Source organism: Polistes fuscatus, unplaced genomic scaffold (genome assembly GCF_010416935.1).
Source record: "Polistes fuscatus isolate 324 unplaced genomic scaffold, CU_Pfus_HIC Scaffold2, whole genome shotgun sequence".
Taxonomy (NCBI): Eukaryota; Metazoa; Arthropoda; class Insecta; order Hymenoptera; family Vespidae; genus Polistes; species Polistes fuscatus.
In genome coordinates this window covers 11247261-11260967 of record NW_025113096.1, presented here as the reverse complement: position 1 = coordinate 11260967, position 13707 = coordinate 11247261, and the positions used below count along the sequence as shown (strand labels likewise).

Genomic DNA, 13707 nt, shown 5'->3' with positions numbered 1-13707 from the left:
AGGACTACCACCCATCCACTCTCACTCCTTCCCCACTTCCACTACTTCTTTCACTACTTCCCAGTTTCCATTCTCGATATCGAGTTATATTTCACGAGATTTTGAGCGTGAAGATTTCGAGTGTGGAATAAAAGCTCAAAAGCGAGCTTTCTCTTCGAAAAACTATGTGCGTGTTATCCTCAACGACCTTTTCGATAAAACTTTGAAACTCTCTCTCTCTCTCTCTCTTTCTTTTGCCAGCTCTTTCCATACTCCATTCCCTCCAACCTCTGTTTCTCTTTCCAACGAAGAGAAAAAGAAAAAGAAAAAGTAGAAAAAGAAACGTAAAACTTGCAACGCATCTAAACTATAAATCTACAATTTCTTATATCGATTTCCATTGAACACCATCGATATTTCTCGAATTAACTCTCACTCTTTCTCTTTTTCTTTCTCTCTTTATACTCGAGAGGGAACATTTTCTCATGTAATTTCATATTAAACGAACTTGTCGGGCAGCTTATATATATATATGTATATATTATACATATAATATATATAATATAATATAATATAATATATATGTATATATTATACACATAATATATAATATAATATAATATAATATATATGTATGTGTGCGTGTGTGTGTATGTATACACATGTATACGATCGATAGCTCAAATAATGTTTCACTCACTGAACAGTCTCCTTCATATTTCGATGCACGGAGAAATTTCATTTATATCGTTCATAAATTTCAAATTGAAACGTCAATCGAGTAAATTAATATTTTCCCGTACCTCCCCTATTTCATCGGCCCTATGATATAAAACGCTATGGCCGATTTAATTTCTTTTTTTTTACTCTTCTTCAATTTTTATTTTCTTTTTTCTTTTTTCATTTCTATTCTACTACAAACGCGCATGTATATATAAATATAATATACATTTGTAGAGATTTGACAGTCAAAATAGACAGTCAATATGTCGTTTTATGAATTCATTTTCTGTCCTGATTTGAATAATATCCATTGTAGGTCTTCCGGCGTCAACATACTCGTTAATATAAATACGAGGTAGAAACACAACACGTTGTTATATATTATCGACATAAAACTTACCTGCAAACTCGGATGACATCCTAACTCCAGCAAAGTTCTAACCACTCCGGCATGGCCTTTGTTCACCGCGATATGAAGGGCAGTCTGACGCCTTTTGTTACGAGCATTGAGATCAGCACCAGCACCTGCCAGCAAAGCCATTACTCCTGGCTCATCACCGAACGCAGCATGATGCACGGCTCTATCACCGTCCTTGTCCTATTTATTTCATCAAACGAGAATTTTAATTGATCATTTAATTTTTTTATCTTTTCTGGGTTTTCTTTCAAATCATCAAATATCGTAAGAAAAAAAATAATTTTCATATGTCTATTGTAAATTTCTATTTACCTCAATTTCAACGTCAGCTTTGTAACGGAGGAGAATTTTAATAACTTCCAAATGACCATTTTGACTCGCAGCTTGCAAAGCCGTATGACCGGAAAATACGCCATTGACGTCGGCCTCCGGTCTTTTCAAACATTCCTCGCATTTACTCGCATCTCCGTTCGCAGCAGTTTTAACTAATTCTTCGTTAACGTCACCCGAAACGTGAGTTTCGAATAATTTCTTTAACAGTGCTGATAAACGTTCTATAAGTGAAAAATACGTTTCAATTAATTCAACAATAGCTATTATATATTTTAATATAGAATTGAATTTAATTTCAACGAAAATCTTTACCTCCGCTACTGTTTCCTGGAACGCTGCCATCGCTACTGGCAACTTTTGTCACTGCTTGCGGATTGTACGTCCATGATGTGCTACACACTTCAACTTTCAAATCTCCATCGTGATATATCTGTTGTACTCTTCCTATTTTTCCCAATGTCTACAAAAAAGAAAATAATATAAGAGTATATTCATCAGATTTATCAAATATATTCGAATCTGCGAAGACAGAAGGAACGTTTAGCTTACTGGTGCCATAGCATCTGCCCATTCTCCATGACCACGTTGTAACAATTTAATTTTCTCCAAATCGTTACAAATTTGTACCAAATCACCCACAGCAAACGTTTGATTGTCTGAACTAGAACTTGTAACGGGTACAGGTATCTGGACTTTCGTAATTACAGCTGGATTAAAAGTCCACCTGTTACCACTTGGATATGACACAACAATATCATGATCTTCATCAATTCCGACAACGGTACCAGTAGTACCAAGGCATTCAAACATTCCATCAGTCCAACCACCGTGACCGTGTTGAAGAGATTGTACTATCTCCAATTCTAAATCGACGTTAACCTTTGTTAAAGAAAAATATTATGTTAATAATAAAATATAATAAATATAATACAATATTCAATATATAATTCATTTAAATTGAAAAATAAGTTTAAAGATTATTCATTTTCAGTACCTGATCTCCAATTTGCAGACCATGTGGTCCAGTTCTACCTGGACCCTGTTCACCTAGCAATGGTAAATGATCTCTATAAACTGTCTGTCCCTTAGCATCACTGACAACCTTTAAATCAGCCTAAAAAATATCAACAAAATTTATAAGTATATAAGAATAAATAAATATTATTTGCAGAATAAAAATTTAGAATTCATATTATTACAGTATGTGCGGTGGTATGAAAACAAACCATTCCTTCGAATCCAACACGATACAAATTTTTGGCACCATTATCCCAAATAACATAAGCTGCTGAACGAGGACTGGCTGATGACCAATCCTGTATTTCGTTAACTTTTCCTCTACGTCCATTTCCACCGTCTTGATCTTCCCATTGCCAATCAACACCTCGAACGACTCTTGCGCCAGGAAAAATACCTCGAATGGCTATCTGTAAATAACAAAAATTATTGTATTAGTATAAATTGAATAGATATTTTATATATTGATAAATATTTTATTAATTATATTTATAATACACATACTTTCTTAGTTTTACGTCTTGGTTCCAATAAAATGCGTTCACTTCCAGGAGTAGCAATGCGATAAAATCTATGTCTCAAATGATGTTTATCTCCATGATAACAAATAGAACACAAATCATAATTCCCACATTCAGCACATTTCCATCTAATACCAAAGATCGGTTGTTGTCTACAAGTATCACACATAGTTCCTTCGTGCTTGACACCTGTTGGTGCTGAGTCCAATATGCGAAGATCAAAGGCACCAGAACAACGATAATTTGCTGCCGTACCATTATCCCATACAACAACAACTTCTTCAGGAGATTCAAAATTTCTGACCGTACCAACATGTCCTTCTCCTCCATCCTGTTAAACAATATTGCACTGTTAATAAAACTTAACCTTCATTTATTTTAATATAATTCTTTGCTTAATTTTCTAATAATATCAAAACAATTTATAAAAAATACGATACAATAGGATTAATATCAACACTTACTTAGATCAAAATACATTAATAACAAATAATGAAATATGAGAGAAAATAATTGTTGATCATCCGATAACCTTAAAAACTTGTTGAAAACATTCGTAAATTTTAATATAATTTAAAAAAGAAAGTTTCGTATAAAATAAGGGAATAACGTAAAAATGCTATACAATATTAACAACGTTAAAATAATCACGAAAAGACTGTTTGAACGATTTGAAAAATACATATTTATAATAGGTAACCTATGTTCCAACCTGTTTACCCCATTTCCATTCAGGTCCACGAATAACTCGAGCGCCGACACCCTCCATCATAAATCGCGTTGTACGAGTACCGGTACTCGCACTAGTCTCCATCCCTCGATATTTTTTAAATGTTAACCGATAACGCGAAAAATACCGAAACACGAGACTTCTTTCACGTACGAACACTGAAAAATACCGCCATCTTAAACTAATGTCAAAACATATGGTACCAACTGTCAACCAATAAAAACTTATTGTTCAATCGATGATAGCGCCACCAATAACAGTAACGTCAAAAATAGGAATTAAACTTATCTATATTAATCCTAACCCTCTTACATTTCTGGATTGCGATATAAACAATGAATTATTTCAAACGAAGATCGTAAATATCAGGTATTAATAATATATTTCATCATTTCTCGAATTATTGGCAACTTTCGAATTATTCAATTTTAAACTAAAAACTTACATTCTTCCTATTCTTTTTGTTTTTAGTTTAAAAAATGGATTTATGTAGTACAATCGAATATGTTTTTATATACATCTTAATTTTACACATAGCAGATATAGTAAAACATTAATTGTTACTACTTACATGTATGTATTATATATATTTAATACTAACACCATAAATTATATTACATAATGAATTTATTTCTTTCTTGTATGCATTCTATATAAAACTGTCTTTTATTATTATTATTATTATTATTATTACTATTATTATTATTATTATTATTATTATTATTATTATTATTATTATTATAATAACATATTATTATAATAATAACATTTTATTATATGATTGGAATCCTCCTTATATCTTAGGATTGAATTAAAATACATTTCGACATATCGGGCATGTTGATTTTTGACTCGTATTAAACCATTTGTACTAGAATAAAAAGAATATAATTTAATACATAATATAGTGTGTATAATATTTTAGTAAGAAATATATTCCAAATTCTTACCAAGCATGGCGTATGGAATTTCTTGCGACAAGTATGACAAGACAATTTTGGTATTTGATAAGTACTTATATGAAAGATACTGAAACATATATAACATTCCTCGACACCGGCAAATTTCTTATCCAAATTCTTTTTCCATGATATCAATCCATCCCAAATTGAACCATTCTGTATCAAAAATAATTGTATAAAAATGAATTTTAAATACACATAAGTATACATAGAATTGTAATACTCACTTGATGAGTAAGAAATATTGATAACTGCATATGACAATTTCTCCAATTGGCAGTACCCCCTGCGTGTTGTCCTGGTTCTACGGTAACTGGACCCAATGGATGGTTTGGTGGTAAAACGATACTAAGTTCTAATTCTGTATCATCCATTTGATATAATGCTACTACTTCTCTAGCCGTCGGATGAACTTTTACCTATAATATTAATAAATACAAGACAATATTCTCAATCTATTAAATAATTTACATGCGTTAAATGTGGTGCATATTTTATATTTCTTACTTGCATATTTTCGACATTAACTAGCCTATTATTAAGAAGTTCTTCTTGGCATAACATAGGACTAACATAATGAGTTGTTATTCTATCCACTGCTACGCTAACTCTGCTATCAGCTGTACTCCACCATTGTCTCACTAACACTGGTAAATGCCTTAAAGTATTTGTGTATAACCAACACACTATATGATCCAATCTCCATTCGGTCCAACTTTCTAAATTAAAATCATATTAATTAATAATAAAATAATTGCCAACAAGTTGTAAATAAACGTACCTCCAAAACTCATGGATGGTACGGTAGAAAACATTTCTACTAATTTTGCTGCTTTGTTTTTGTTATCCTGAAGTACTTCCACTGGCATTAATCGAAATATATTATTTAATAAGGATGGAAATAGATCTTTCCTAAAGATATTAAATAGTCATTTATAATTCAATTTTTAAAATCTATGCGTGAATATCATGATTCACATAATAACATTTATAAGAGTAAAACTTACTTTAATATTTCAGCGTATTGATAGCGTAAATCACCATGTGTATTTGCACACATATCCAAAATGATAGCCCAAAGCAATAAGTAACCCAAAGTATATGTGTAAGAATCTGTATAAGGCTGAATAGTACAACTAATAGTGTCGCATAATCTAAATGGAGATATAATAAACACGAAACGATAAATAAATGTATTACAAATAAATAATAATAATTTATCTATAGATTATTTTGAATACCAACTTGAAATCTATAAGCATGGTGTTAACGATATACTGGATATTCAAAAGTGCTTCTTCGAAATTCCTAATACTCAAAACAAGTGGATGAAAGCATTCCGTTTCCATTGATGTTTTGTCGTGTTCTACAAGCTCAGAAATGGCATGTTTCAAACAATGATACGCAGCTAATTGTATAGACGGTGCTGGGGACTGAATAAGTTTTAAACACAATTTTATCGTTTCGTCTAAATTATTGCTTTCGATAGATTCGCTATCATTTTTGAAAAGTTCTTTAGCATAAAGTAAACTTATCGTTCTACCCAAATAATCTAAAGCAATAATCGGTTTTAAGACCCCCAATTTTTCGACGTACGATTCTGTAAAAAAGATTTCAGTAAATTTTAGTTAATATAAAATTCATATTTCATCAACCTTTGTAAAATTATTTTATAAACAAACAAAATTACCAGCATGAAGCTTCCAAGTTTTTAGAATACTTCTGTGTATGTCCTTAGCAAAGACAGCTTTCCATTCATCTAAAATATCAGGTGGTAATTCGCTCAAAGGTTTTACTTCGTGTTTATGCATCAGGCTTTGAACTTCATAAAAAAGCTGACTAACGGCTACCGTTAATGCTGTCACCTGTATAAATGTATAAACGTATGTATTTATTATTATATTCTTAATATTAAAATATTAAAAAGAGTATGCATTTAATGCAATATATTTACCTTAAGATCATTGAAATTATGTTTAGATTTATTTACGGAAGCTTGCCAAGATGATAAAGAAATCAGAATAAAATCCCAATTTTCGTCCGTTAAATCCGTGTGTTTTTTTATAATAAATTCCGTAAGAAATCTTATTATTTCTAAAGTTAAAGCTACGTTTTCCCACGACTCTTCGCTAACATCGCTATAAAAAATACCAATTATTATTTAAGTGTAGTCGGAATAGTTTTTATAAGTAAATATATAAATCAAATATACGAACCAATCAAGAAGGAACAATTTCGGATTCTTCGACTGATCAATTACAATTCTTTCTAAAATGCGGAGATGTACTAAAGAATCTTCTTGAGTCGATAGTATATTTCTTCCTACAATTAAAACACTTAGAAGATCATCTGTTGATACTTGAATCTCTTCCGGATCTAAATATTGAGATGTAATCTGAAATAATTTAATTAATAATATTAACAAAGAATTTTTTCATTTATTGTGGAATAATTATTAAAGAAAATCAGAAGACAGCATCATACCTGCACTGCTTGTAAATATGCTTCTTTATCGCATGAATCTTTTTCAGGAAATATACCATTGTTTTTGCACATTTTACAATATTCCATAAGATCTTTTTCATCATATAATTCCATAAAATAGACATTAATAATATATGGTAAAATACTTCCATATTTAGACTTATATCTGAAAAAAGATCATATTAATTTATAACTTCAAATATTGCACAGAAAGATAATACTTACTTTTGAATATACTGAAGAATTTCCTCGTGTTCCTTTTTAGTTACATATTTCTGTAAACTTTTCAAATTATTTTTTACGGATGTCAAAAGTTTATCCACATTTTTGTAACATTTAGTCTGCAAAAACGAATGTTAATTATTTCAAATTCAAAAAATTATATATCATATAATTATAAATATTATATATAATAAAAAAAATTAAAATATAAAAAAATATATAAATATTAAATAAAATATAAAATATTAAATATAAATTGTACTAACAGATTTATAATAATTCACATAAATATGTCCTAAAGTAACAGAATGTAAGATATTTATTAATATTTCCGTAAATCCTGGTATTACAGTTTCATTTTTAATTTCATTTTTATCCATAATTTCTTGTTCATATCTTAAATAAAGATTATTTAATAATTTAGTTACAAACAAAGCCCATATAAGACAATTCTCAGTGTTATCTGCCGAAACGTTATCGATTAAATTAATTATTGTAGTATGGTGATATGCACGTATCTCCTGCTCGGGTTTCGATACGTATAAATGTCCAGTTATTGCTTCTGCATAAATGACTATTCCAGTAACTTCAGCTATCCATGTACTTATATTTGATTCTGTTAAAAATGTAGAAAGAACTTCTTTTTCGTACTCCACTTCCACGTCAATAGTATTTATACATAATGCATCATCAATTATTACTTCAAGGAAATCAGTTGTTATATCTACTAACAAATCTTTTACGTCTGCTTCGTGTCTGTAATGAAGTAAAATGATAAGAAAAATAAAATCCTTTAGGCCTTTTAAATATATTAGAAATGAAAAAGTTCTTACGTATTGCATATTACGTTCCAAGTAATAATGGCAATTTGTTTAGTAAACGAAGTAAACTCTGAATGAGTGAGTCTTCGTCTGCATTCAAAAAGACCTTTTTTCCAAACATTTTGCATATCATCGATAGAAATGGAATCATAATTATTAGAATATTCTTGAATACATAGTACAAAAAGTGCTTTTAATAATTGTACAGCACCAGATATCGGTTTCTTGTAAGTCCACACAAGCGGCACAAGTTGTAAAATTAATTTTCCAAGTTCTACCAAGGAATCTTCGTTTCTTTCATTTATTGAATCGCACAGGATTGTTATTATTTGATTAGCTTTATCTTCGTTTATTAATGGGTCTAAAAACAAATAAATATTATACATAATACAAATATAAAAAAAATAAAAAGACAGATATTAAAAGTATGAAACATACCACCATCCTCGGATAAATCTAAAGCCAATAGAATCAAATTTTTATTTCTTTCTAAATCAATACAACTATCAGAAACTACTTCCTTGGCTACATCTATAAGTAAACTCGTTACTTTAGATTGTGAACACCATTTTTTTATCACAACATCATTTCTATTATTTTTCGATAAACCACACTCGATAATACTTCGAACTATAGTGACATTCTCAAACTAAAAATTAAAATAATAAATACATATATGTATATATTACATTTTCAAAAACCAAAAAGAAATATAAAATATAATAATCTTACCTCAGTTAATGAACTTAGAACTTTATCCTTATCCATATCATCCATGTATTTAACAAGTTTAAAAATTAATTCTACTACATGTTTCTCTTTGTTCGATGCTTGCGTTAACCAGTTTTTCAAAGTTTCGTTATAAAACTCGAAGAAACTAATGTTCGGTTTCAATGATTTTGTAATAGCAATAAAAAGTTCTTTACATTCAAAATGTGTGATTATTTTGTTAAGATATTCGATATATTCTATGAAGTGCTGGCTATTAATTTTATCAAAACATGTTACGCAAAACTCATTAACAAAATTAAAAAGTTCTGCCTGGAAAACTTTGTCCACTTCTACTTCTACTTTTTGTATTTGACATTTAGCTTCGGTAAACTGATAAGATTCAGCAAAGTTTACTTTTAAATTTTTTCGTCTTCTATTTGGGGCATTTTTTAAGTTAAGTAATAATTCCATTTGAGAATTACTTATAAGTTCGATAGATGTTGAAGTGGAAGTTTGCATCATATTTAGGAGCTTTTCATATAATTGTTTAAGTTCTGTCCAAAATTTGTTTATTAAAAGTGGATATGATTTATATTCTTCGTTGTAACGATTTTTACTCCAATATTTTAACAATTGGATAACTTCACAGAATAAAATTTGTTTCATTATTATATTTTCTTTAAAACACATTTCTATTATAGGAATTAGCTGCAATATTCAAAAAAAGATTTGTTCATATTAATATTTATAATAGTATGTAAAATAATATATTTTAAGCCTTGTTATTTACCTGTTCTTTCAAAAGCTTCTCACACAGAGCAACCTCATTGACATTCAATAAAATTGCATATCGTAAACACTCGATAAAGGAAACCGTTACTGCAAACATTTCGGAACGACTAAGTTGGACGCTCTTAGCTGAAAAACTGAAAAATGTATACATCATCAAAATTGTTGTATAATTGACGACATATGGTTTAAATGAAACTGAATAAATACCCCTGTCGCATATTTTCAAAGAAATTCATGTACAAAGTCGTATTATCAATATTTAATTTTGGAAATTGACTAAGGAAAGGTAATAAATTAGGATAAACGACACTTGCACAACATTGTCCACCACCACGTAAAATTCGCCATAATTTTGGCAACACTAGCTTTTCGATACTAACTACTATATACCAGTCCTAAAAAAAAATAAAAATTTATATTTTATCAATTCATAATGTTATGCAATGTAATAGAAGTTGTAGTTTAAATCATTTACCTGTATTTTATTAATAGCAACAAGTAAAGACTCCCAGATTGCTGAAGAAAGCGCAGGTTCCGTTTCATCCAAACTGTTCATAATAGCTGTTACTGTTCTTTTCTTTTCATTTTGTATTAAAAAATCAGCATTTTCTATTATCGACGTTAACGCAGTAAAAACTGCTGTTCTTATAGGAATAACATTGTGCTTGGTTAATTTCCAAAATTTACTATTGCTTATGATTTTCTGATGAATTTCTGTAGTTTTTTCTACTTCTTGAATAGGTACTTTTTTAAAATAATAACTGTAACTATGTAAACTTGCCACCAATACTTTTTGATACTTTGTTTCCATTTCTTCTGCGCTTAAGGTTCTTAAGAAAAAAAGAAAAGAGATATAATAAAGATATTAAAGAGACATGCATAATACAATTAGACATCATATTTATTAAATAATGAAACTTACTTATGTATAGACAATGACTGCGGTGTTTGGGTTATAATATTATCACAAATATATGATAATATTTCTTCTTGACAATGGATTATTACGTCGACTATTTTCTTTTGCGGGAAAGTTTCCTGAACACGTGAAAAAAAATTATTAAATAATTATATTCAGAAAATAAAAGTCTAAATAAAAAAAAAAATGTATCACTCACATTGAATGAATTAGTTGCAGCCGATGCAGCAGGTGGATAAGTGTCAAATTGGGAAGTAAACCAAGGACCAGCGACTTGCTTTAAATACATAGCAATACCTTTACCGACTCGTTTAACTACAGCAGCATGAGCTATTTGCGCAGCTTCTCTTACTTTATGTTCAATATCGATAGCTAAAACACTATATAATCTTGGCCAAAAAGGTAACATTCCTTCGACAGCTGATAATTCTACTGTTTGACACATAGTTGCAAATTCTTGCAAACCCTACAAAAATATATTCATATGTTAAAAAGATAAGACAAATATTATTTGATAGTAATACAAAACAAATTTTTACTTTGTATTTTGTAGTCGCATCCTTCTTATTCATTTTTTTTAAGACAATTTGAAAGTCAGAATTAACATTATGCATTTCAATATCATTTAAATTACAAAGAGTTAATCCAGGAAGTACAGGAATATAGCCACCATCCTTGACAGCTGAAAACCCAACAAAATTGGGCATCGGAGTTCCCAGAAGCTCTGCGCTTCTACTACTATTTGATGGCTACAAAGTAAGAATATTAATAGAGATATTTGAAATAAAAAAAAAGCAGATACATTAATATTTCATCACATTTTATCAAAAAGTGCTACAATCTTGTCTATTGATTATAAAATCAGTTAAATACATTGACTTATAGAATATCTTAAAAATTGGAGGTTAATATAAGAAAAGTCTTAATTTTAAATGAGATAATTAATACGTACCCTTGCATTATTTTTAGTTCTCTGCGATTGTTTATTCTTACCCATAATAATTTATTTAAAATAAAAACAAATAATTTGTATTAAGCAATAGCATGAAATTGTTGTCTCTTTCTTTTCCCAATACACAACACACTCTTGTAACAGCTCACACTGATAACTATTTGCTTTCGAAACTACACGTCAAAATGTTACCAATCGCATGTTCAAATGCTGGTAAACATTTTCTGTAAAATTGTCACTTTGTTTAAATTATATCTAATTAAGTGTACTTTATTGAGATAAGTAATATACATTTTTAATAATTTATGTATATGTGTATTTATAAAAGTGACACATTTAAACATGCATTTCGGTGGTAAGTCACATGTTAACTAACCTCAAATTAATGTCATTTTAAAAAATACACATATTTATATATATATATATTTTTCTATTTATTGTTTTATATATTTATAGATATTGTTTATCTCTATGTTACAGACTATAAAAATAGAAATATGATCGGTGGAATAAAAGCGGCGCAAAAACTATTGTTCGTTTATTCCTCATTCACTTGCATTTACTTTCCAGGAATATTAACTTTATTACAAATAAATGGCAGCTTGTATAATGTTGGCTCGTATAATTTTATTCCAACATTATTGATATTGATGTTTGCGGAGGTGATCAAAGTAATGTTCTCGTTGTTACAAACAGAACCGATACTAATCACCAAGATAGAAACTAAGACTTCGAAAGCTAAAAAATCTTGGACCAAATATATCAAGGAAGGTTTTAAGTTTGTTATCATAAGTATTATATTGTCTGTCATTTATTATTTTATCATTGTTATATTTGGTGCACCAATTTTTAGTCAACACGAGGAAACAACCATGCTTACCATAATATTAACGTGTTTAACATTTGTTCCTGCTAGTTTACATTTAGGAGTAGATACAGCAGTCAACATTTTAACAGGAACAGAAACAGTAAAGCATAATGAACTTATTGATGCTGCCAAAATAGTTGTAAAAACTACTCTTTTGGGTACATGGTTAGGTGCTACTGTAATTCCATTAGATTGGGATAGACCGTGGCAAGTATGGCCTATCCCTTGCGTAACAGGTGCTCTTCTCGGTTACACGATTGCACATTTTATCATACTTTTTAAGACTCTACGTACATTGAAAGAAAGTAAACAATTTTAGGTAATTTAGTATTTTCATTGACTTTAAAAGAAATCTCTGCATGTTAAACTCTAAACATTAAGTACATTTACATTTGTTATGTGTCAAGCGTAAACATACTTATATGTAAATATTACTATAAGTTGCATTTATATTAATTATGTGAGTTGTATAATCCTGCCACTACTCTTGTAATATAATCATTTAATATAATCAATCATCTAACAGGATCCTTCATGTATTTGATTATTTTACTATACATGTTAACATGTACATATATATAATAATCATTACACAAAGAACAGGAAAATAGGGTGAATGAAAAAAACCACGCTATAGCATTATGTTTAACTGATTTTTATTGGTGAAAAAGCTTCCGTTAACCGACTGATTACATTCACTTTATACAACAAATACGTAATACCGTAACGTTAATTACGGTTTTGACGGGTGTTAAGTGTTCGGCACGTATCAATGAATATCATAGATATTACACGATTTAAACGTGTGAGTAAAGAACGAAATGTATTTTCCTTCTTATGGGGTGTATATGTAAGTATGTATGATCATTGTGTGTGTCTGTTTATATATATATATATGTAAGTATGTATGTGTGTATCCATCTTGTCAGTCGCGCGTGTATGGGTGGGTGCTTACATACGTGCATGCACGAGAAGAAATATTCTTACCAAAAAACGAAATAATGCTATGAGAAAGACGATTTACCGATCGTCCAACTTGGATATTATTATTATTATTATTATTATTAATATTATTATTATTATTATTATTATTATTAGTATTATTAGTATTATTATTATTATAATTATTATTATTTTTTTTTCTCTTTGACTATCGTCTACGATAAGACTACCATCGTCTTTTCATTGTTGTATAATTAATGAATTAATTAATTAAAGTTTAAGTCGGATCGATCGGGACAATCCACGTAAGAAC

At 29.3% G+C, this 13707-nt stretch overlaps 3 protein-coding genes and 1 long non-coding RNA gene across 5 annotated transcripts in view; 2 read left to right on the top strand and 2 right to left on the bottom strand.

Annotated features, from left to right (window-relative positions):
* The window catches only part of LOC122516238 (E3 ubiquitin-protein ligase MIB1), a 493031-nt gene extending 489134 nt beyond the window's left edge, over nucleotides 1-3897 (bottom strand). For both annotated transcript variants that reach the window (XM_043633903.1, XM_043633904.1), the window contains exons 1-8: nucleotides 3704-3897; nucleotides 2975-3322; nucleotides 2680-2880; nucleotides 2448-2567; nucleotides 2003-2332; nucleotides 1766-1913; nucleotides 1433-1674; nucleotides 1103-1300 (exon numbers count right to left, since the gene is read on the bottom strand). In XM_043633903.1, coding sequence (XP_043489838.1) covers nucleotides 1103-1300; nucleotides 1433-1674; nucleotides 1766-1913; nucleotides 2003-2332; nucleotides 2448-2567; nucleotides 2680-2880; nucleotides 2975-3322; nucleotides 3704-3805 — 1689 coding nt within the window. In that variant the 5' untranslated portion in view covers nucleotides 3806-3897. The remainder of the gene's footprint in view (nucleotides 1-1102; nucleotides 1301-1432; nucleotides 1675-1765; nucleotides 1914-2002; nucleotides 2333-2447; nucleotides 2568-2679; nucleotides 2881-2974; nucleotides 3323-3703) is intronic.
* Nucleotides 3898-3990: 93 nt separating this feature from the next.
* LOC122516237 lies at nucleotides 3991-4326 on the top strand. The gene is made up of 2 exons (XR_006303517.1): nucleotides 3991-4090; nucleotides 4193-4326. It is a non-coding gene; the product is annotated as an uncharacterized LOC122516237 (long non-coding RNA).
* Nucleotides 4327-4457: 131 nt separating this feature from the next.
* Nucleotides 4458-11813, bottom strand: LOC122516412 (E3 ubiquitin-protein ligase listerin). The gene is made up of 23 exons (XM_043634199.1): nucleotides 11585-11813; nucleotides 11172-11381; nucleotides 10832-11098; nucleotides 10636-10751; nucleotides 10189-10543; nucleotides 9921-10108; nucleotides 9712-9847; nucleotides 8943-9629; nucleotides 8649-8859; nucleotides 8223-8571; nucleotides 7656-8145; nucleotides 7393-7508; nucleotides 7168-7333; nucleotides 6900-7078; nucleotides 6638-6821; nucleotides 6374-6548; nucleotides 5929-6283; nucleotides 5691-5837; nucleotides 5465-5595; nucleotides 5191-5402; nucleotides 4911-5102; nucleotides 4672-4839; nucleotides 4458-4592 (listed from the first exon to the last, which is right to left on the bottom strand). The coding sequence occupies exons 1-23, from the start codon at nucleotides 11627-11629 to the stop codon at nucleotides 4533-4535; spliced, it is 5139 nt and encodes a 1712-aa protein (XP_043490134.1). The 5' UTR covers nucleotides 11630-11813; the 3' UTR covers nucleotides 4458-4532.
* Nucleotides 11707-12980, top strand: LOC122516413 (glycosylphosphatidylinositol anchor biosynthesis protein 11). The gene is made up of 2 exons (XM_043634200.1): nucleotides 11707-11939; nucleotides 12065-12980. The coding sequence occupies exons 1-2, from the start codon at nucleotides 11927-11929 to the stop codon at nucleotides 12769-12771; spliced, it is 720 nt and encodes a 239-aa protein (XP_043490135.1). The 5' UTR covers nucleotides 11707-11926; the 3' UTR covers nucleotides 12772-12980.
* Nucleotides 12981-13707: the final 727 nt, after the last annotated feature.